Raw genomic sequence first — 22,731 nt, 5'->3', positions numbered from 1 at the left:
TTTTCCCCTTTCATTAATGTCTCAGTGTTTTGGCCTAGAGGAAATTTATCGACTTTTCTTTAAAATTAGGACTACAGTGATAATTAGACTTTTTTTAAAAAAAAAAAAAGAGGGGAAGGGAATGGGGAGGGAGTGTGTCCTGGTAAAAATCAGAAATAGCCTGAAATGCTTTGGAGCTTGAGGCAGACAATTCAAATAGCATCCCCGCTGATAACAAAAAATATAAAATAAAAAAACCAAATTTTGCTCACCCACAGCTTTGGACTGCCTCCTAGCTCGTTTTAGATAAATTAGGTAATTGATACTGTAATGCCTTTTATCATCACCTCTCAAATCTACACCCTGAGGCAAGCTGCGTCACCCTGGCTCATGGTAGATCCAGTTCTGACTAAAATAATAGGGTGTCAAAAAATAAAATAAAAGCGGGTTAGGTTCCCCAAAAAGTCTAGCGACAGAGACTACAACCCTAATCATGTCCACTCAGAAGTAAGTCCCATTCCATCCAGTGGTGTTTACTTCCAAGTAAGTGTGATTATAGCGTAAGAGACTGAGCTACCAATCAAGAGGTCCTTGGCTTGACTCTTGCCTATATGTAGGCCACTTGTGCATCACCAAAAGAAAGAGTGAAATAAGACAGATTTGCATACAATTTGCATATGATAATTGGTATGTGTATATATGCAGATTTGGGGGGGCAAATCTCTGTAATTTAAGTAGAAATACAATATGTCTCGCTTTTGTGGGGGAGACTGTGACCAGATGACCTGTGTCAAAGCCCCTGCTCTCCTCTTCTGTTTCTTTATCACTCTCCTTCCTTGGAGGTTTTTAATCAGAGGTTGGATGGCCATCTGTCACAGATGCTTTAGCTGAGATCACTACATTACAGGGGGTTGGACTAGATGACCCTTGGGTCCCTTCCAACTCTATGATTCTATGAACATCCCTTCAACTAGAGGACTGTTAATCTGTAAATAACATGGCCACTCTACCTCTGCCATGAGCACACTAGGCTGGCTTTAAGCAAGCCATTCTCCCTCTCAGCCTGCAATATAATAAGTGGATTCTAAGGGGATAATAATACAGTGGTACCTTGGGTTACAGACGCTTCAGGTTACAGACTCCGCTAACCCAGAAATAGTACCTCAGGTTAAGAACTTTGCTTCAGGATGAGAACAGAAATCGTACGGTGGCAGTGGGAGGCTCCATTAGCTAAAATAGTGCTTCAAGTTAAGAACAGTTTCAGATTAAGAACGGACCTCCGGAACGAATTAAGTTCTTAACCTGAGGCACCACTGTACATACTTAACCTAACAGGGTTCTTTTAAGGATGGGCTATGTGAAACCCTTTGAACACATGGAAGAACCATACAAGTGCTGGCGCTGTGGGTTAACCACAGAGCCGAGGACTTGCCGATCAGGTCGGCGGTTCGAATCCGTGCAACAGGGTGAGCTCCTGTTGCTCAGTCCCTGCTCCTGCCAACCTAGCCGTTCGAAAGCATGTCAAAGTGCAAGTAGATAAATAGGTACCACTCAGGCGGGAAGGTAAACGGCCTTTCCGTGCGCTGCTCTGGTTCGCCAGAAGCAGCTTAGTCATGCTGGCCACATGACCTGGAAGCTGTACGCCTGCTCCCTCAGCCAATAAAGCGAGATGAGCACCACAACCCCAGAGTCGGCCACGACTGGACCTAATGGTCAGGGGTCCCTTTACCTATGTGAAACCCTTTGAACACATGGAAACACCATACAAGCACTAAATATTATTTTTCTGCATTCTAAGGTGTAGATGATTTGGTGTTTAATTTGGAAGGCTCTTAATTATTATTCCAAGAGTGAGTGGTGGTTTGTAGGGGGTTTTCTGCAAGTTACAGGGAACCAGGCAGAGGAACGCCCTCCTGCCAGATGTCAAGGACATAAATAACTATACAACTCTACAACTTTTAGAAGGCACCTGAAGTCAACCCTGTATGGGGAAATTTTAATGTTTGATGTTTTATTCACAGAATCACATAGTTGGAAGGGACCCTGAGGGTCATCTGGTCCAGCTCTGCAATGCAGGAATATGCAGCTGTCCCATATGGGAATCAAACCTGCAACCTTGGTGTTATCAGCACCATGCTCTAACCAATGGAGCTATCCATTTGCTTATTGTGCTTTTATGTTTGTTCGAAGCCACCCAGAGTGGCAGGGGCAACCCAGTCAGATGGGCAGGATACATTTGTTGTTGTCCTTTCTAGTCCAAGGATGGGGAGCCTCTGGCTCAGTGGCGTAGCGTGGGTTGTCAGCACCCGGGGCAAGGCAAGTAATTTGCGCCACCTAACCTGTGGATTTGCGCCCCCTAACCCTAACCCCCAGATGTTGCGCCCGGTGCGGCCGGCCCCCCCTGCACCCCCCACGCTACGCCACTGCTCTGGCTCACTTGTTGATGAACCCCAACGCCCACCAGTCCCCACCAGGATGGCCAACAGTGAGGGATGATGGGAGTTGCAGTCCAGCTACATCTGCAGGGCCACAAATTTGCCTGCCAAATTTGCTTTTTGCCAAGCACAGTGTGTTGGTTTTCCACTGGTTTGGAAAGCGGAATGATACTGCCATCCTGCCTACTGAGTGCCTTTTTTTATTTCCTGGCGATGGCCACTCAGGGTCTCGCCCTGAAACCCCTTTAGTTCTGCTTCTGAATGCTTATCTCAGGGTTCACAGGAAGTCGATTTTCTAATTAGAAACCAGTACTTAATCCAGCCAAAAGCTTTTCAATGAGAGTCGTGATTTATTTGGCAAGAATGTAGCAACTCGGTATTAACATAATTACGAGGTACAGAGCAAAAGGAGCTTTTCCGCATAGCCTCCACTGATTTGGTTCAAATTGCTGGAAGGAAATGTATTGCTCACTAATAGCTATCCATTTAGTCATTAGTCAGCAAAACTCTCACTCCATACAGCCTTACCCCGAGCAAAGTTAGACAAGCAAAATCTTTCTTGTTCTCATGATGGGCACACGATGAACAGCCTATTTCCACACACACATACACCGCTTACTCAGGATAAATTATATCAAAACCATTGGAATTGCAAGGGGGTCAAACAGAAGTTTTCTAGTCTTTTTCTTGCAAAACAGGTCAAATGCTTTCTGGGACACGTTTCGTTTCCCACTAAATGCTGATAAGTTTGGAGCTGAATCACACAACCATTTTGGTGTGGCTGAGGGGTTTTGGGTGTGTTTGAAAGCTCGCGCTTTGAAGGCACACTAACCTCATACTCTCCAATTTTTCAGGCGCATGTACCTTCCCAAAGAATGGTCACTACTAGATCCCCAGCTTCCCCATATCAGCTCAGATCAGACCATTCCTTGAAATTTGCCATTAGTGACCAGAAGAAAGTCCTTTTGCAGCTTTCCTCATTCATACAGGTCTTAGAGCAACTTGTACGTGTGTAAATATAGCCTGATGTAGGCCTGGCATTCACCCAATGATCAGTGGAGGTGATCTGAGGATTGAATCACATTATGTATCTTCCTCTTCTTTGGCAATTACTCATAGCCGAGTAAGATTGTTTTAACAGTGAGTCCGTAAGTGACTGTGGAGGCCAATTCTGGAGCCACACATCCTTCCACAGTGGGGACATTGGTTTCTGGGCGGGAGTTGATCATGGTGAGGGTTTGCCAAACATGCCTTCCTCTTTGAACATTTCTCCCTCTCGTCCTGAGTTCAAGCGTCTTCAAAGAGAGCCAGTGTAGTGCAGTGGTTAAGAGTGGTAGACTTGTAATCTGGTGAACCGGGTTCGTGTCTCTGCTCCTCCACATGCAGCTGCTGGGTGACCTTGGGCTAGTCACATTTCTCTGAAGTCTCTCAGCCCCACTCACCTCACAGAGTGTTTGTTGTGGGGGAGGAAGGGAAAGGAGAATGTTAGCCGCTTTGAGACTCCTTCGGGTAGTGATAAAGCGGGATATTACCGGTAAATCCAAACTCTTCTCTTCTTCAAAGCCCATGACAGCTTTGCATAGAGGCTGTTTATGAATGATGCATTATGGATCATTCCATTATGTGAGGGGCACCCTCCTCCCACAACACGCAGCCTTGTCTCCCCACCTCCAGAACTGTTATTTGTGTGGGGAACTGCAGTCAAACATAACTATGCACGAGTGGTAGTTAATGTATAAACTGGGTTCTTCTGTGTGGATTGTGACTCAGGTTCAAATCCTAAACAATGTTTTTTCTGTGTGAATTTAGGACCCCTCCAGATATTCCTTTTTGTGGATGATTGTGCTCATGATGCTATCAGGGCAGTCAGACACGATCCTGTTTTCAATATTGTTTGTGCCTGCAGTAGTGCTGCCCACTGCTTCGTTTCCAAGCAGTACATATCCTGGAACTACCTCCTGAAATCCCAAAACTTGTTCTACCACAAATGTGCTGGTTTATTAATTTGTTTTATCCTGCTTTTGTTGCACTGTAGCTCTTCCAGACAGCAATATTGTGGCAGGGCTAGGGAAGCATCGCAGAACAGCTAATAGAGCAGAATAAATGCACCTTTTACTGTGTCAGGAGCATGTTGCAGAATGCACTCTCAATAAAGCACCCATCTGGCAGGCCTCTCAGTTCACTAGCTTGTTCTCCCTTCAGATCAATTCTAAAGATGATGACGGTGTGGTGTATGGCTCCTGGAACAGCGTTTATGAATATGGAGTGCCACCCTCCTCTTGGACTGGAAGTGTAGACATTCTGTTGGAATATCATAGTTCTAAAGAACCGGTGCGGTATGGTCAGTGCTGGGTCTTTGCCGGAGTCTTCAACACTTGTAAGTATGAGATAAAATATGCAATGAATCTTTTGTGGCATGGACACGGTTTCTTTTTCACGTTGAAATGAACCAGAGCCCTCCCAATACGCTTCTGAGATTGCATTGATGCTTGCACTGAATAACAATAAACTTGTTGCATGCCACCCTAATCTCCAAGGGCTTGGTTTCCTCAGAATGGGGAACAGTGGACACTGTGGTGTCTTTATAATTTATGGCTTGATTACACATGCATACATACAACTTTCTCCATGACATAAATAATTTTATAAACTTCTGTCATAGCACCTCTTATGTGTCTTTTCTGTAAACTAAAAATTGCAAATGCTGCAGTCATGGGGGAGTCATTCAATAATAATAATAATAATAATAATAATAATAATAATAATAATAATAATTTATTTATACCACGCTCATCTGGCTAAAGGGACGTGGGTGGTACTGTCACAGAGCCTAGGACTTACCGATCAGAAGGTTGGTGGTTCGAATCCCCGTGACGGGGTGAGCTTCCATTGCTCAGTCCCAGCTCCTGCCCACCTAGCAGTTCGAAAGCTCTGCTAGGCGGGAAGGTAAACAGTGTTTCCGTGTGCTGCTCTGGTTCGCCAGAAGTGGCTTGGTCATGCTGACCACATGACCCAGAAGCTGTACACCGGCTCCCTCGGCCAATAAAGCGAGATGAGCGCCACAACCCCAGAGTCGGTCACGACTGGACCTAATGGTCAGGGGTCCCTTTACCTTTACCATCTGGCTAGGTTTCCCCAGCTTCTCTGGGCGGCTCCCAACAGAATATTAAAAACATGATAAAACATCAAACATTAAAAACTTCCCTAAACAGGGCTGCCTTCAGGTGTCTTCTAAAAGTCAGATAGTTGTTTATTTCCTTGACATCTGGTGGGAGGGTGTTCCACAGGGCGGGCGCCACTACCAAGAAGGCCCTCTGCCTGGTTCCCTGTAACCTCACTTCTTGGAATGAGGGAACCGCCAGAAGGCCCTCAGAGCTGGATCTCAGTGAACGATGGGGGCTGAGATGCTCCTTCAGGTATACTGGGCCGAGGCCATGCCCTTGAACATTTTCGTTACCCTTTCCCAAACCTTTTCCAACTCTACAATGTGGTTTTTGAGGTGACCCTGCCTTTCAAGGAGTGATGACCTGCGACTTTGTGGTGAACGGTGGGATATACATGCTGAAAGCAAATAAGCCAATATTCCCATCCATGGACTCTCTCAAATGAAAGGAAACATTATGTTGCTGAAATGCAGACAGCAGAAGCTGGGCACTTTCGGTACTGTTGTTGCAAAGTACTTAGCCAAGTGATAAATAGCCAAGACATTAGCCCGTTGTGGTTTTTTGTTTTTTGAAAATGGAAGATTTTGGAATGTTTAAACATATATTGCCATATGTAGAAGAGACACAAACTGTAACAAACATCCTGTTTCTGTCACAGCTGGCAGAACTCCAGAGCAAAACCTATCTTTCCCTTCGTAGTCATGCCAATATAAGTAGGTGTCGCCAGATATAAAGAACAGCTACACATTAAGAAACATCCAACTTATCCACATCCACTTTCAATCCATGGGAGGCGCCTTTATGAATCTTTACTCAGAATGTGGTGAGAGTGGATTTTACACAAATGCTGTAAGGACATATTAAAGTAAACCTTGAGCCATGTTCCGAAATAACACCACATGTCTGCAAGGAAATTAACATTTGAACGCTCTGAACTCGGTACATCTCTAACACAATTTACAGAAAGCATGCTCTACTTGCTACAGGGTTCCCTTGCTACAGGGGCTCAGAAAGTCAAGAAAGGATAAATAAAATACTTTGATATACAGTGGTACATCGGATTACATGTGCTTCAGGTTACAGACTCCGCTAACCCAGAAATATTATCTCAGGTTAAGAACTTTGCTTCAGGATGAGAACAGAAATTGTGCAGCGAAGGAGCAGTGGCAGCAGGAGGCCCCATTAGCTAAAGTGGTGCTTCAGGTTAAGAACAGACCTCCAGAACGAATTAAGTTCTTAACCCGAGGTACTACTGTATATCCAAAAGAAGGACTGTATTAAGGCAGTGAAGTCTGATCCATTAGGACAAATGGGGCACGGCCCGACCAGCCTCAATCTGCCCTCAACCAGCCCCATGCCTGCCTGCCTTCTTTCTTATGAACAGTCCAGGGGTTAGCACTATCTGCAAGCTTCTTCCTCCCTTAGCCTATGTAGAACTCAGTGGGAGTACCTGGGTAAACATAGACTTTGTTGCCTCTGTGACTCTGGCTCCACCTACTGTTGGCCTCCTGCTTTCTGCCCTGCTGGTTTCAATGGGCACCAGCAGCCGCCACTGCTTGTGAGAATCAATCATTGAGAATGATCACACCTAAAGCCCATCAAAAAATCTCCGAGAAGCCCATGAATATGAGCTGAAACTTTCGCATTTATTTCAGGCATTTGCTTTCCCGAAGATCTAAATGGTTTGCATTAAAAAAAACAAAGACCCAACAGCATTTACAATCACATATAAAATAAAATAAAAATCACAATAATTAATTACAATTCCATTTTAACAGAACTCCAGGAAAAGTTTCCACCAATAAAACCACATCCTATGGCAATCACACTCGTCTTTTAAAACACACACTCCGTGTTTAATATGCACAGCAATTTAATTTCCAGCTATTTAGGCTTTCTAATGCTGTATGGGTGCAACGATTCAGCTTCCCAAGGTTACCATATTGAATATTTTGGGACAGTCATCTGTTAAAAATGCTAAAACATTCTGAAAAAGAAGGAGCAGAGCCATTAATCTTGAAATTGTCAGCTGAATTATTTCCAATGAGCCTTGATGGCTTGCACACTCGAAGTCTGGGAGGGCATTCGAATTAAGCTTAATCAATAGGTGCATATGGCATTGGAGGAATCCAGGCAATTTGTCATCAGACCATTAAAATGAATGCGCGAGAAACATTACTCTTCTGCATGAAACACTGCAGCCACCTAAGGGCTACAGAATATGAACTACGTACTGCAGGAGTGTCAAAAATGAGACCTCGGGTCTTATTAGGTCTTTAGGGGGCCCCAATGTGGCTTCTCCTACGCAAGAAGCTGAATTATACTGGTCCACCTAGCTGAGTATTGTCAATTGGCAGTGGTTCTTCACTTGAATAATAGACAGATATGAAGATGAACATGTAAAGAAAAATTCAGCCTATAATAATGTACCATACAAATGTGTGTAACAAGCAATAAGAGACCTGTGTGTTAGATAGATAGATAATTTATTACAGTCCAAGACCAGCTTATAAAACACACTTGGGGGTACAGTCACAGAAGAAAAACAAACAATTAAAACGATGTACAACAATAAATTTAAAAACAATGTACAACAATAAACCTGTGTGTTAATAAAAATGCAAATAACAGATCTAACTCTCAGCAAGATATTAAACTACCAATATCAATATACATATCAATGAAATGAGTACCATATATATTTAAATATATTTAAAATCCATGCATCTGTAGAGATAATGTACAAATTCTGTGGAGAAGTACAATTATTGTTGTTACGTACATATAAAAACTCTGTTTCTGTACTTCCTTAGCTTTTGTGAAGGCTGCAGGTGAAGTCCATTACATTGGCTGTAGCCATTTTTCCGCACAGGAAATGAAAAAAGCGTGAAATTGATTAAGTGGCAACTTTTGGCTGCAAAGGAAAGAATCAGGGCCACTCTAAGTATACCCTCAAGTCTTCCTCCTGAGGATGCGAAGGAAGAAAGGAAGAACCGGGGGTGCATTTAGAGTCTTCCTTCTGGAGGATTCTTCCCACTGGAGTAGAGTCATCTCATGTTCTGGGGTGCCAGGTGATTGACAGTTGGGTCGTGATGTCCACCTGTCAAAGTGGCCCATGGGGGGTGGTCTTGGGAAGGTTATGAATGCAGGTCAGTGGCCAGTTCTAGTTTGTCAGCATTTACTATTCTGACAATTAATTTGCCAGGTATGTTTCTTAGATCTTTTATGACCACTCTAAAAAACAAAAAAACTTAGTCTCCATAGTTTATTGATAAATTGTCCTTCCTACAATACTCTCAGTAACCCTCAAAGATTTATATCTGTTTAGTCTCATGCAAACACCACTGCATTGACTTGAACATTTTTCTTAAAAAATAATCTCCTCTTCTAATAGTTTTGAGGTGCATAGGAATTCCTGCCAGGGTTGTCACCAACTATTCCTCAGCCCACGATAACGATGCCAATTTGCAGCTGGATGTCTTTGTTGATGAAGATGGAAAGGTGGATTCCAGACTCACAAAAGACTCAATCTGGTAAGGTATCTGTTGCTTATAATTTCCATAAAATTGAGACAGTTCCACATTTTGCATTTCAAACCCCAATCAAGGGCCTTGTACACTTTCCATTTGTATTATTCTTTTTGTGTGTGTGTATGAATCTTCGTTATGGAGGATGTACTTACTGACCCTTTGGCTATACTGTAACCGGAGCGGCGGAAAGTGGGCACAACCCGCAGGGAGCATAAAGTCAATATCAAAATTGATGTAGTACACTATTGATTGATCTCATAACTCAAAACTAATTCTACTTCCCAAGAGGGTGGGATAGAAGTATGTGCATACAAGCGAGCAAGAAATATAGTAAAGTTACTTATCTACCCCTAATTGCAACAGAAATTAACTTTTCTTTATGATTTATGTGTATTGATATACTGTCCTATAACCACATGGCAACAGAGCAGATCAATCACAAAATATACGAAAGAAGCATAAAAACAACTGGAAAGGAGAAAATGAGAACAGATGAAAAGAACTAGGAAAACTAGAAGTGGTCTTTACCTAGCGTTGAAATAAAATCAAGTCTGGGGTGCCACCACCAAAAAGGACATTTTGCAGTAAACATCTGCTGCACTATGCTTTCCAGGGCACCTGTTTCTAAAATTATTTTATTTACAGTGGTACCTCAGGTTACATACGCTTCAGGTTACATATGCTTCAGGTTACATACGCCGCTAACCCAGAAATAGTGCTTCAAGTTAAGAACTTTGCTTCAGGATAAGAACAGAAATCGGGCTCCAGCGGCACGGCAGCAGCAGGAGGCCACATTAGCTAAAGTGGTGCTTCAGGTTAAGAACAGTTTCAGGTTAAGTACGGCCCTCCGGAACGAATTAAGTACTTAACCCAAGGTACCACTGTACTTACTTAGGATTATGCCTATAACCCAGTCTTTCTCCAAGGTGCAACTTATACATAGTTCTTTCTCTGGTAGTCCACCTCACCCCCCATGTAGGCAAGTTTCAGGGTCAGACCTTCCTAGCTTCAGCAGTGGAACTGTCCCATGTAGCATCAAGCAAGCCTCCCCTACCCTTGGGCCCCCAAATATTGTTAGACGACAACACACCCACCCCAGTATCCCCAGCCAACATGGTCAATGTTCGGGAAAGAAAAATTCCAACAACATCTGGGAACCGGAGCTTGAGACAGGCTGTTCTAGGCTGCAAGGGAATGCTTTGATCTCGCTCCTCCCCTATATATATATCTAATGCTTTCATATACTTTTCATTTCATGGAGTCATTCATTGTCCAGCGATTCTCTAAAACCTAATTCAAAATTAAAGTAAGTGGAGCTTTGCAGATCTATAACAATTGCGGGTAAGCTCCGGAGTGGTTTAAATCTTGCTTCCTTTTGGGAACTTGATTACATTTTTGAACTCCCCCTTTAATCTTCTCTCTCCATGGTATATTTATTGCTACATGATGTGCACAACCTCTTGGGTCATACATTAATTTAACCTATAGTTCTTTCTATTCCTCCTCTATGTCTTTTCTCTTCAATTGCACCACTCAGTGGAAGCTGTACCCTAAATTGTTTTGTATCCTAATTTTGATGTGATATTAATGTGGTCCTTTTTTTCATTCAAAGCCGAATTTAGAATATTTAAAACCATTTTAAGCATATCCTGCTTCAGGAAAATGTATGCTGCTTCTATGTTGCAGTACACTTAAGCGTTTTAAATTTGTTGGTAGCCACCCTGAGCCCAGAACCGGGAAGGGCAGGGTATATAAAAAAAAAATTATTATTTATTATAACATCGCAGCATTCCCAGCAGTTTCAAAAATTCAGGCAGTGTGCATCACTTTCCTGGAATAATTCCCACCCACCCACCCATCCCGTCCTGCTTCATTAACTCACATAACTGACAAGTTTCCCCCAGCTTTCATTTCCACTTTGAAATGTCTCATTAAAGCAAGCCTCAGATTCACACCAATGCAAACTACTCGTCCCTCTTTCCCTCAGCCATTATCAATGAAACCGGCTGAGCTTAACGATCCTTATATTTTCCTAAGACATTATTGCTAATATTATTGCATTGAGTATCTGAGACAATGGCCAGGATTATGTAATTAGCTTTTCATCTACTGGGAGGGAGCGGGTAATTTTTTTTTATTATTATTTTAAGGAAATTGCTGTATTCCCCTCCCTCCTCAAATCTCCCAAAGCTTGTCTGAAAAGTGTCTTCTGAGAGGCCTGTTCTCCCTTATTCGCACTCTTTCTGGAGCCTTATTGAACCAGTGGAATGAAAATGGCATAGCTATATTTTGTTTTTTTGTTTTTTTTATGAAAGTTTGAAATATCCTGGACAGACTTCAAATGGGATGATGACCCTGTGGTGTTTCTGTCAAGACCGAGCTGAGAAGCCAGAATGTGAGGAGGCCAGGGCCAAGAGATGAGCCTGTTTCTGGGGCACAATCCCAGCCGAAGTCCTTTGCAGCCCTTCCTGTCCAGGAAGCCTCAGGAACCTGACTAGATTTGTGTGGCCAGACACGAGACTTGAGTACCGTAGATTCCAGTGTATTAGATGACTTTTGAACCCCGGAAAATCTTCTCCAAAGTCGGGGGTCGTCTTATACGCCGGGTATGGTTGTGACAGGTGGCAGCGGCTGGCTTGGAACGGCAACAGGCAGAAGGATGGTAAAAGCCACCCCCCACCTCCATCCCATGCCGCCTCCCGAAGCAGCAGCAACCGCGAGGTGGTGCGCGGCTTCGGCCGGGGCTCACCCACCCTGCCACCATGGGGACCGCCGGATTCCCGGAAGGAGGGAGCCGGGAGGGAGGGGGTTCCACCCACCAAATGCCTCGCCTCGGGCTGCTGCTGCTGCGATGGCAGAGGCAGCGGAGGGGTGCGCGCTCTGCCCCTGGCGATGCTTGGCAGGCGGCCAAACGCTATAATTTAACAGCAAAAGTTGGGGGGTCGTCTTATACGCCCAGTCGCCTAATACGCTGTAATCTACGGTATACAGTGGTACCTCGGGTTAAGTATTTAATTTGTTCCGGAGGTCCATTCTTAAACTGAAACTGTTCTTAACCTGAAGCACCACTTTAGCTAATGGGGCCTCCCACTGCTGCTGCGCCACCGGAGCACGATTTCTGTTCTCATCCTGAGGTAAAGTTCTTAACCCGAGGTACTATTTCTGGATTAGCGGAGTATGTAACCTGAAGCGTATGTAACCTGAAGCGTATGTAACCTGAGGTGCCACTGTATGTCACTGCTGAGAAGGTGTTCTGAGCTAGCTCACCACACAGGATAGTCACCCTCAGCTCTGAAAGTTCCTAGACCCAGCTGCTCTTGCTGGTGACTGCTCCAAAGAAAGGCTTTCAATACTCAATTTATAGGGCCTATTTTTTATTAGCAGTTGCATGGAGGTCAGCTCCAGAATCTCATTCAAGTAGTGGATTACCAACTGGTGCCACTCCCTCTAGCAGCTGCAGAGTGTGCAAGCAATAGCTGTGCCTGTCAGAGAAAGAGACTGTGTGAGGGTGCTTTAAGTCTGGCCACTGAGTTTATGCATTATTTAGAACTAGCCAGCCAGTTCTAGGATTCAATTATTTCCATTAAATGTCCATTAACGGAACAGCCATAATAATGATGCCCCTTAGGTTTGGTAATGTTTAATATGTGAACGTTATTCTTTTCTTCTCTAAAGGAACTACCATTGCTGGAATGAGGCTTGGATGACCAGACCAGACCTCCCTGTAGGTTTTGGAGGCTGGCAAGCTGTGGACAGCACCCCTCAAGAAAACAGTGATGGTAAGCATATTTCTTCCTTGCCACACTGCAAGGTAAAGGTAAAGACCCCCTGGATGGTTAAGTCCAGTCAAAGGCAACTATGGGGTTGCAGCACTCATCTCGCTTTCAGGCTGAGGGAGCCAGCGTTTGTCCTCAGACGGCTTTCCGGGTCATGTGGCCAGCATGACTAAACTGCTTCTGGCACAACAGAACACCGTGACAGAAGCCGGAGTGCACAGAAATGCCATTTACCTTCCCACCACAGCAGTACCTATTTATCTACTTGCACTGGTGTACTTTTGAACTGCTAGGTTGGCCAGAGCTGGGACAGAGAAATGGGAGCTTACGCCATCGTGGGGATTTGAACCGCCGACCTTCTGATCGGCAAGCCCAAGAGGCTCAGTGGTTTAGACCACAGCGCCGTCCTCGTCCCTTTGCCACACTGCACGATGGTAGGTTCACATTAGACAGAAGGAATGAAAAAACCTCAACCAATATCTGATTCAAACGCAGAAATATAATGGGACGTTTCCATTTCACGTGCTAAGGAAAATCGGCTTGGAAGGGATAGAGTTTCTCTTTTTCGCCTTTCAGAGAAAGGTTGACTAGTTACCACAAAAGTTGTTAAGAGTTCTTAAAGGGCGATGGAATGACCCTTAGCTAGGCAGGGTGAAGGGCATATCCTCCAACATCCTAACAATAAAATTCCATGGAATACAATAGCCAGTGTGGCTTATATAACTCTCTATGAAGGTATAAAAGAGGAATTACTGAATGACCTTTTTGAAGAGTATTTCATCTTTGTATACATCGCTAGTATGACAGCAGCAGACTGAGTAGCATCTATATTCAAGAAAGTCAGAGAAACATTAAGAGCATCTTCAGAGATGAGACAGAGGACTTAACCAGGCATCCCCAAACTCGGCCCTCCAGATGTTTTGGGACTACCACTCCCATCATCCCTAACTAACAGAACCAGTGGTCAGGGATGATGGGAATTGTAGTTGCCTGGACTAGACTATCTGGATTATACTGGAATCAAATCTTTTAAATCTCAGGAGCATTTTGGTCGCAGAATCAAGACAAAACAAGACTGGCTGGCCACTAACGGTTAGACAATTAGACCATTTGGACTCCAAAATAACTCCCACCTTCACTGTCAGCAGGGATAATTGGTAATGCAGTATCATCAATTTCAGAATCGAAATTTGTCAAGTGAGTTCCTAAGAAAAGCAACCTAAGACAAATGCTGCTGAAATAGATCAAAGGTCCACTGAGTCCAGCATTCTTTAACAGTGACCACCCAAATGCCTCTGGGAAGGCCACAAGAAAGACAAAAACATTATAGCCTTCCTATATTGTTTGTCCCCAGTTGCCAATATTCAGAGGTACACTCCTGAAATAGAAAGCCCTGATCTGTTTTCATGGCTTAGTAGTGGAATACTGGTTGCACTGTAAACATTTGGTGCAGGCAGTTCAGAGACCATAGCCACAGTTTCTGAGCACCCAGAGCTTGCCGTCAAAACATACGGGATCTGCTTCAACCTGCCCCAGTCTGACAGCATTTATTAGGGAGCATATGGGAAAGCCGTAAATTATACGCTTGATCCTGGGAAACATCCCTAGCTCCTTCTGTGCTGGTGATCGTAAATGTCAGGGGTTCAGAAGCAGAGACGCAGAGAAGGGTGGAAACAGAGAGCGAGGGGGAGGAAACCGAAGGGAGAATGAGTGATGATGACGACCCGAGATCTCCAAGCCTAAGCAGTGAGTCAGAGGACTCCCAAAAGGGAGCCCCAGTGAGCAGAGCAAGGGGGGGATCCGGGGGGACACCCCAGGAGGAAGGGAACAGAGGAGATTCAGAGAGCAGCAGCTGGAAGTCGGGACCCACGCTCAAGACTGAGAGCAGCAGGGAGGAAGGCAGCCAGGCATCGGGTTCCGGAGGCCGTCAGCAGGAGGGAGGGCACGAGTCAGGGGTGGTCACGCCCTCCTCAGAGAGCGAGGCAACGGTCAAGAGGAAAGTAGAGAGTTGGGCGCGCGCGCCAAGTTCAAATGCAGCGGAAGCTGGAGCAGTAAGCAGCCCGGAGAGTGAGCCAGGTCCCAAAGCCCGCCGAAAGGAAGCGGAAGGATCAGGGGGGTCAGCGTCAGAGGAGAGTAGAAGGGAGGAGTCCCAGGGGGGCAGAAGGACCCAGAGACGTAGGGAGAGGCGAAGGAGGTGGAGCAAGGCTAGGGTATTAAGCTGGTGTGCAAGAGGCGGGGACTCAGATGGGTCTTCGCCGACCTAGGGCAGAAGGTGTAGAGCTGCACGCTGCAGTTCGGAAATGAAACCTGTAACTCAATAAAGACTCTTTTAAAGTGGACGCTGTGTGGCGTGGTCCTGTGTGAGCTGGGACCTGGTAGCAGCTCTGACAGTAAGACCCATCTCTTCAAAGCTTCAGAAACCTGAAACCTCGCAGCGGGAGCAGAAGCCGCTAGGGGAGGAAGAGGGGTGTCTGTAAGCAAGCTCACAAAGGTTAGCAAGATGACGGAAGAACAGAGGATCTCCGCGCTGCAAGAGGCAGTGACCCAGTTGTCCTCAGAGGTATTGGCTTCCAAGAAACGGGAGGAGGAGACTACAGCCGCCTACAGAGACCTACACGCCAGGTTTGAAATGCTTGTTAAGCAAGGGCAACCGGGACCCAGACCGGAGGGCGTGGGATTGGCACGGAGAGCAGGAGGGCTTGTGGCTCACTTCGATGGGACTTTGCAACAGTACCCTAATTTTAGAGCAGACGTAATGTGCGCACTGCAACTGCTGGCAAAAGACTTTAGAGATGAGGAAGAGAAGGTGGGGTTCATATTGTCCCATTTGCATGGGGATGCCAAAGCCTGGCTGCGCAATTTGTGGAGGGATAAAGATCCGGCGCTTCAGAATGCAGATGCCTTTATCAAAGCGATGGATGCGTGTTTTTTGTCTACTATTGATGTGGATCTTGCCAGACGGGAGATTCATGGACTAAAACAAGGGAGGGCGAGCGTCCGGCAGTATCACGCCCGATTTTTTGCGCTGGTCAGTGCTTTAGAATGGGATCGGGATTCGCCCCCTGTCAGAGACCTCTTCTGGGAGGGTCTAAGTTCTGCGGTTAAGGATGAAATTGCAAGGGGGGAGAGGCCCCGAAGCACGCAGGAGGTGGTCCAAAGGGCGCTGACTGTGGGGGTGAGGCTGGAAGAACGTCCATGGTGCAGAGATGAAGGACGTGGAGGGCGCGAAGCAGCGAGAAGTTTCTCTTTCGTTCCGAGGGAAGCAGCGCGTGCGCAATCCACACCTCCGCCAGGAGGGGGAGGGGAACCGATGGAGGTTGGAGGTGCAAGGGCTCAGTCAGCAGCCAGAGCCCTAGCACCGGCAGCAGTGAAAGCGAAGCCTCCTAGAGGGAACAGGAAGTGTTACATCTGCGAGGATCCAGGCCATTTGGCGAAGGAGTGTCCCCGGAGGCTCCACAAGCACACTGCAGCCTCAGCAATGGTGACTGCAGCAACGCAGCAAGGAGAACCACAGCAGGGAAACGACGATGTCTGGCTGGAGACGGAGGCACTGGGGCCCAGCCAGACGCATCTGTGAAGCAGTCCCCAGCGATATTGCAACCCACGGATCCCCTCCCACCCAAACCAGTAGTGCAGCTCACAGCGTCTCTCCAGCTACCCAATGGCGTCACTATCGAAGTGCCGCTTTCTGTGGATTCTGGAAGCAACGCAGACTTTATAGCGCAGAGCTTTGTGGAGCAGCACGCTATACAGCTATTGCCTGCCACTCTGCCCCTGCAAGTCGTCACAGTGGATGGCAGAGAGTTGCTAGGGGGGCAGGTGGTGAAGCAGACGCCACCAATGGTGATGCGCCTTGGCAACCACAGGGAAGTCATCAGTTTTAATGTCACCCAACTGTCGGACACGCCCATTGTGTTGGGCATGAGTTGGCTGGACAGGCACAGTCCGACACTGGCTTGGTACCAGAGACAACTGATCTTCGGCTCCTCTTATTGCGCAGAACACTGCATCCTGCCCCGACGGGAGGGAGAGGAGGAGGAATCACAACTGCAGTTGGGAACGTTGCAAGCGGTCCCCCACAAATACGCGAACTTTTTGGAGGTCTTCTGCGAGAAGGAGGCGGACAAGCTACCCCCTCACCGGCCATATGACTGCAAGATTGACCTCCTACCGGGGGCGACGCTGCCGAAGGGGCGGCTATACTCCATGTCTGAAGATGAAATGCAGGAACTCAAACAGTTCATCGAGCGTAATCTGGAGCGTGGCTTCATCAGGGAGTCCAAGGCAGTGGGGGGCAGTCCCGTTTTCTTCGTGAAAAAGAAAGACACGCCCCAAAAAAGACTCGTTGTGGACTACCGCCTTTTGAACCAGATGACCAAACCGTCTGATTACCCCATGCCCAGGATTGACGACCTCCTCGCGACGGTGCGCAAGGGACGCGTGTTCACCAAGTTGGACCTACGAGGGGCGTACAATCTCATCCGCATGCGGGAGGGCGATGAGTGGAAGACGGCCATGTTCACACCGCTGGGCACCTACGAGTACAGGGTTATGCCCTTTGGATTACAAAATGGCTCTCACTGTTTTCAAGCTTTTATGCATCACGTGTTGGAGGGACTTCTCTACAAGACATGCGTCTGCTTCCTGGATGACATCCTGATTTTCTCGGACTCGCAGCAAGCTCACGACCGAGACGTGAGGGAGGTGCTCAGCAGGTTGCAACAACATAGACTGTACGCCAAGCTGGAGAAGTGCCAGTTCGACACGACGGAGGTGGATTTCCTGGGATACAAGTTGTCGGACAAGGGGATAGCCATGGACAGCACCAAGGTTCGTGCAGTATTGGATTGGAAGAGCCCGCGCAACCGGAAGGAGGTCCAGCGGTTTGTCGGCTTCGCCAACTTCTATCGCAAGTTTATCAAGGGGTTCGCGATGCAGACGGCAGCAATTACGGACACGCTCAGCTCCAAAAAAAAGAAATTCATCTGGACGGAGCAGGCGGAGCAGTCCTTTCAAGCGCTCAAGCATCTCTTCGCATCGGAGAAGCAACTGCTGCATATCGACCCCAGTAAACCGTTGAGGGTAGAGACAGACGCGTCAGACAGAGCCGTGGGAGCTGTTCTGCTGCAGCGAGACCCGCAGGGGGTGTGGCGGCCGGGAGCGTTCTACTCCAGAAAGCTCAGCAAGTCGGAGCAGAACTACACCATCTGGGACAGGGAGTTGCTGGCCATTCATGCAGCTTTCAAGGCGTGGAGGCACTTCCTAATCGGCGCCAAGCACACGGTGCAGGTCTGCACGGACCACAAGAATCTGGAGCACTGGCGCACGGCTCAGTTCCTGAACCAGAGGCAGATACGTTGGGCGGAGTTCTTTGCTGACTTCAATTTCCGAATAGAGTACGTCCCAGGCGACACCAACATCATGGCGGATGCACTGTCCCGAAAACCGCAATACCTAGAAGAGGTGACGCCAGCGGCGGCCATGCACATCTTCGCACCGACGGCGTGGGCGTGTGCCTCAGCTACAGTAGACCTGGATGCGGTGCGACGTGCATTGCGGGACGACTCATTCGCGCAAGACAAGATGGCGGAACTGCTCAGAGGCACGGCTACCACGGACGAGTTCCAGGTGCGGGACGGCTTGCTCCTACGCAAAGGGGCTGTCTATGTACCAGGAGACGACCTTCGCGCCAAGGTTCTGCAACAGTTGCACGACGCACCCACGGCCGGTCACTTTGGCACAGAGAAAACGATGGAATTAGTCGCGAGAGACTTCTGGTGGCCCAGGCTGAGAGGGGAGGTCGCGGACTACGTCGCGAGGTGCGACACCTGCCAGAGGGCCAAGCCGGTACACAGACCACCGGCGGGACTGTTAGAACCGCTGCAAACGCCGTTTGAACCGTGGGAGAGGGTGGCCCTGGACTTTGTGACGGATTTACCCAGCTCGAGAGGCAAGACAGCTGTGCTAGTGGTGGTGGACTTGTTCACCAAGATGGCACATTTCATTCCGTGTGCGAAGGTGGCCACGGCGGAACAAACCGCCAAACTGTTCATAGATCACGTGTTCAAAGTGCATGGCCTGCCACGGTCTATCCTGTCCGACCGCGGACGCCAGTTCATCTCGTCTTTCTGGCAGAAGCTGATGGGTTTTCTAAATGTCAAGGTCAATCTGGCATCAGCAAGACACCCGCAGACCAACGGGCAAGCAGAGAGGGTCAATGCCATCATGCAGCAGTACCTGAGATGCTATGCCAATCAACAGCCTGCGACGTGGGTGGATTACCTGCCGCTAGCCGAGTTCGCTTACAACAACACGAAGCACGTGTCCACAGGAGTGACGCCGTTCTTTGCCAACAATGGGAGGCATCCCAGAACCTTCCCGGGACTGGAGAGAGTGGGGGAAGGAGACCCACAGACGGCGGACGCGTTCGCGTCAGAGCTGCAGGCGGTCCACGATCAACTCAGACGGCAGCTGGAGCTAGCTAAGCACGCCTACAAGGTGCAAGCTGACAAGCACAGGCGGGTTGGCGAAGTGATCCAAGTGGGAGACTGGGTCTGGTTGGCAGCCCACGCAGTGCCGACCAGGTCACTTGCCAAGAAGAAGTTGGGGCACAAGCAGATCGGTCCGTACCAAGTCGAAGCGCAGATCAACCCGGTAGCCTTCCGACTGGCGCTGCCGGAGGGTTCCAGAATGCATCCGGTGTTCCACAGGTCGGTGCTCACTCCCTACAAGGCACCTCACAGGTTCCAGGAGCCAGGGACGGCGCCAAGTCCGCTCCGCGAACGGACGGAGACGCGGGGGGTGAAGCACCAGGACCACATCAACGAGGTCACGGAGATTTTGGACTCCAGATGGGGGGAAGAGGGAGTCGAATACCTCTTAGCCAGAGAGGGCACCCGGGCCAGCGCCAATAGCTGGGTACCAGACTACGCTTTGGAGGAACCCCTGCTCAAGGACGAGTTTCATGCCCTCTTCCCACACAAACCCATGCCAGCGAGCTTCTTCGACGACTGGTTGTTCACACCCACACTTTCTTCCAGCACGTTCCATGGATTCGACTCAGAAGGGGAACCCGCACGGAGCACCCGTTCCCCAGAAGGTTCACCGGCAGGTTCGGCATCAGGCATCTCGTATTGGTGGGACGATCGACCAGAGGAGCAATGGCGCAGGAAGTGGCGGGAGATGCCAGGTCGAGCGACCGACGCAGAGACTGACATGGACGTGTTCGGGGAGGACCTCGGGTTCGAGCACGGCGGTACAGAGATGGAAGAGCAACAAGTCAACGTCGACGACCGCGAGGGGGAAGACTCGGAGGTCTTCAGTTGGCGGCCACCCACGGGGAGCGACCTGTATCCAGCATTCCCTCCCATGATGATGGAGCACCCAGCACCCACACCTGACAGCGGGGAGGGGGGAAGGGGGGGCTTCGAGGGGGGGATGGATGTCAGGGGTTCAGAAGCAGAGACGCAGAGAAGGGTGGAAACAGAGAGCGAGGGGGAGGAAACCGAAGGGAGAATGAGTGATGATGACGACCCGAGATCTCCAAGCCTAAGCAGTGAGTCAGAGGACTCCCAAAAGGGAGCCCCAGTGAGCAGAGCAAGGGGGGGATCCGGGGGGACACCCCAGGAGGAAGGGAACAGAGGAGATTCAGAGAGCAGCAGCTGGAAGTCGGGACCCACGCTCAAGACTGAGAGCAGCAGGGAGGAAGGCAGCCAGGCATCGGGTTCCGGAGGCCGTCAGCAGGAGGGAGGGCACGAGTCAGGGGTGGTCACGCCCTCCTCAGAGAGCGAGGCAACGGTCAAGAGGAAAGTAGAGAGTTGGGCGCGCGCGCCAAGTTCAAATGCAGCGGAAGCTGGAGCAGTAAGCAGCCCGGAGAGTGAGCCAGGTCCCAAAGCCCGCCGAAAGGAAGCGGAAGGATCAGGGGGGTCAGCGTCAGAGGAGAGTAGAAGGGAGGAGTCCCAGGGGGGCAGAAGGACCCAGAGACGTAGGGAGAGGCGAAGGAGGTGGAGCAAGGCTAGGGTATTAAGCTGGTGTGCAAGAGGCGGGGACTCAGATGGGTCTTCGCCGACCTAGGGCAGAAGGTGTAGAGCTGCACGCTGCAGTTCGGAAATGAAACCTGTAACTCAATAAAGACTCTTTTAAAGTGGACGCTGTGTGGCGTGGTCCTGTGTGAGCTGGGACCTGGTAGCAGCTCTGACAGTAAAGGACACAGCAAATTCTGTGGCAATGTATTAACTATTAACAGCAACATCTACTTAAAAAAAAAATTATGCTTTGGGCTTCTGTGCATTTTGGGATGACCAGTTTGAGATTATTCCGAGAGGCCTTGGAGGGTTTTATTTTATCTAAAGAGGGTTTTATTATTTTTTTGGCTAGGAGAGGCAAAGTTGCATTATATAATCTTTTGGTAACTTGGCTTTCATAATGGTCTCTGGCTGACCAGGGCAGAAAGTATGGAAAGATCTGACATCAGAAGTAATTTTGCAAGCAGGAGTGGAAGGGTTCAGGTGGCACAGCGGGAGACTCAATACATGTTCCCCCTTTTGGTTCTCCACATTCAGGCATGTATCGGTGTGGTCCGGCTTCTGTTCAAGCCATTAAGCATGGCCACGTCTGCTTCCAGTTTGATTCACCTTTCGTTTTTGCAGAGGTATGCATCCCGTATTCTTCTTTACATCATCTCAGTGAGAAATATGATGGAGACTCCAAGATGTAATGTCAAGTTAAGCATCCACTTCAATTATGTTTGTTTGTTATTTATAGACCACTTAATGCCAAAATAGGCTTCTAAGCGGTTTACAAAGTATAAAAGCCTACTACACTAACACTAAGATGATAATATAAACATCTGCGATAAAACAATCCCATTTCAGTGGTACCTGAGGTTACAAATGCTTCAGGTTACAAACACTTAGGGTTACAAACTCCGCTAACCTGGAAGTAGTACCTCGGGTTGAGAACTGTGCCCCAGGATGAGAACGGAAATCATGCACCGGCGGCGCAGCGGCAGCAGGAGGCCCCATTAGCGAAAGTGCACCTCAGGTTAAGAACGGACCTTCGAAACAAACTAAGTTCGTAACCTGAGGTACCACTGTAAAACAACACCATAGTTAACACAGGCAACTCACATTGAGAAATCATGGGAATGTCTGTGTAAGCAGGTGAATCTATAAAAGACGGCAGAATGCCAATACAGATGAAACCTCTTGGATTTCACCAGGGAGTATGTTCCCAGTGGCGGAGGAAGAAGAGTGCGGGGGGAGCACACCACCCCTGGCAGCGCAATCCCAGTGGGGTGCCATCGCAGCTGCCCCCCACCCGTGCTGGGCACCATGCCCCCAGGACACAGGACATGCCCCCAGGATGCAGCCACACCCATGTGGATGGGACACCACGCCCCCAGGGTGCGCACCAGCCCCACCCACGCTTGGTCTCCGCCCCCCGGTGCTGGAGCATGAAGCTCCGCCACTGTATGTTCCTTAACACGCATGCCACCAATGAAAAAGTTTGCCTCTGCGTCATCACCAACTGATAATCATCAGGCCATGGAAAGACTAACCATCTTGATCTTAATGCCCTTACCGGGCAATGGCATTTAATAGTCTTTATCAAGATAGTCAGCACAAAGAACAGAGAGGTGGAGAAGACCTCATATAGGACAAGAGAAGCTTGGCAGCAGAAAATGAAAGGCTATAATTGGTTAGCCAGAGCTTAGTAAAAGAAGGGTTATTGAAAAGGATTTGAAGGATGAGAAAAGACTGAATTAGCTCACATGGAACAGGAAACTTCCTTGTGGCATGCTAGATGAGCAGAAGGCATGATGGCTGGAGTGGGGAAAAGGTAATGA

At 48.2% G+C, this 22,731-nt stretch overlaps 1 protein-coding gene and 1 long non-coding RNA gene across 2 annotated transcripts in view; both read left to right on the top strand.

Annotated features, from left to right (window-relative positions):
• LOC309538862 overlaps positions 1-22,731 on the top strand; it is a 91,699-nt gene that overhangs the window by 54,300 nt on the left and 14,668 nt on the right. The gene's annotated exons all lie outside the window — the stretch shown is intronic.
• The window catches only part of F13A1 (coagulation factor XIII A chain), an 80,511-nt gene that overhangs the window by 44,539 nt on the left and 13,241 nt on the right, over positions 1-22,731 (top strand). Inside the window, exons 7-10 of the mRNA XM_082234374.1 lie at positions 4,617-4,791; positions 8,973-9,111; positions 12,784-12,887; positions 21,446-21,534. Coding sequence (XP_082090500.1) covers positions 4,617-4,791; positions 8,973-9,111; positions 12,784-12,887; positions 21,446-21,534 — 507 coding nt within the window. The remainder of the gene's footprint in view (positions 1-4,616; positions 4,792-8,972; positions 9,112-12,783; positions 12,888-21,445; positions 21,535-22,731) is intronic.

Source organism: Podarcis vaucheri (assembly GCF_965113315.1).
Source record: "Podarcis vaucheri genome assembly, chromosome: 8".
Taxonomy (NCBI): domain Eukaryota; kingdom Metazoa; phylum Chordata; class Lepidosauria; order Squamata; family Lacertidae; genus Podarcis; species Podarcis vaucheri.
The sequence above is the reverse complement of the archived record's forward strand: the minus strand, read 5'-3'. Positions and strand labels throughout refer to the sequence as shown.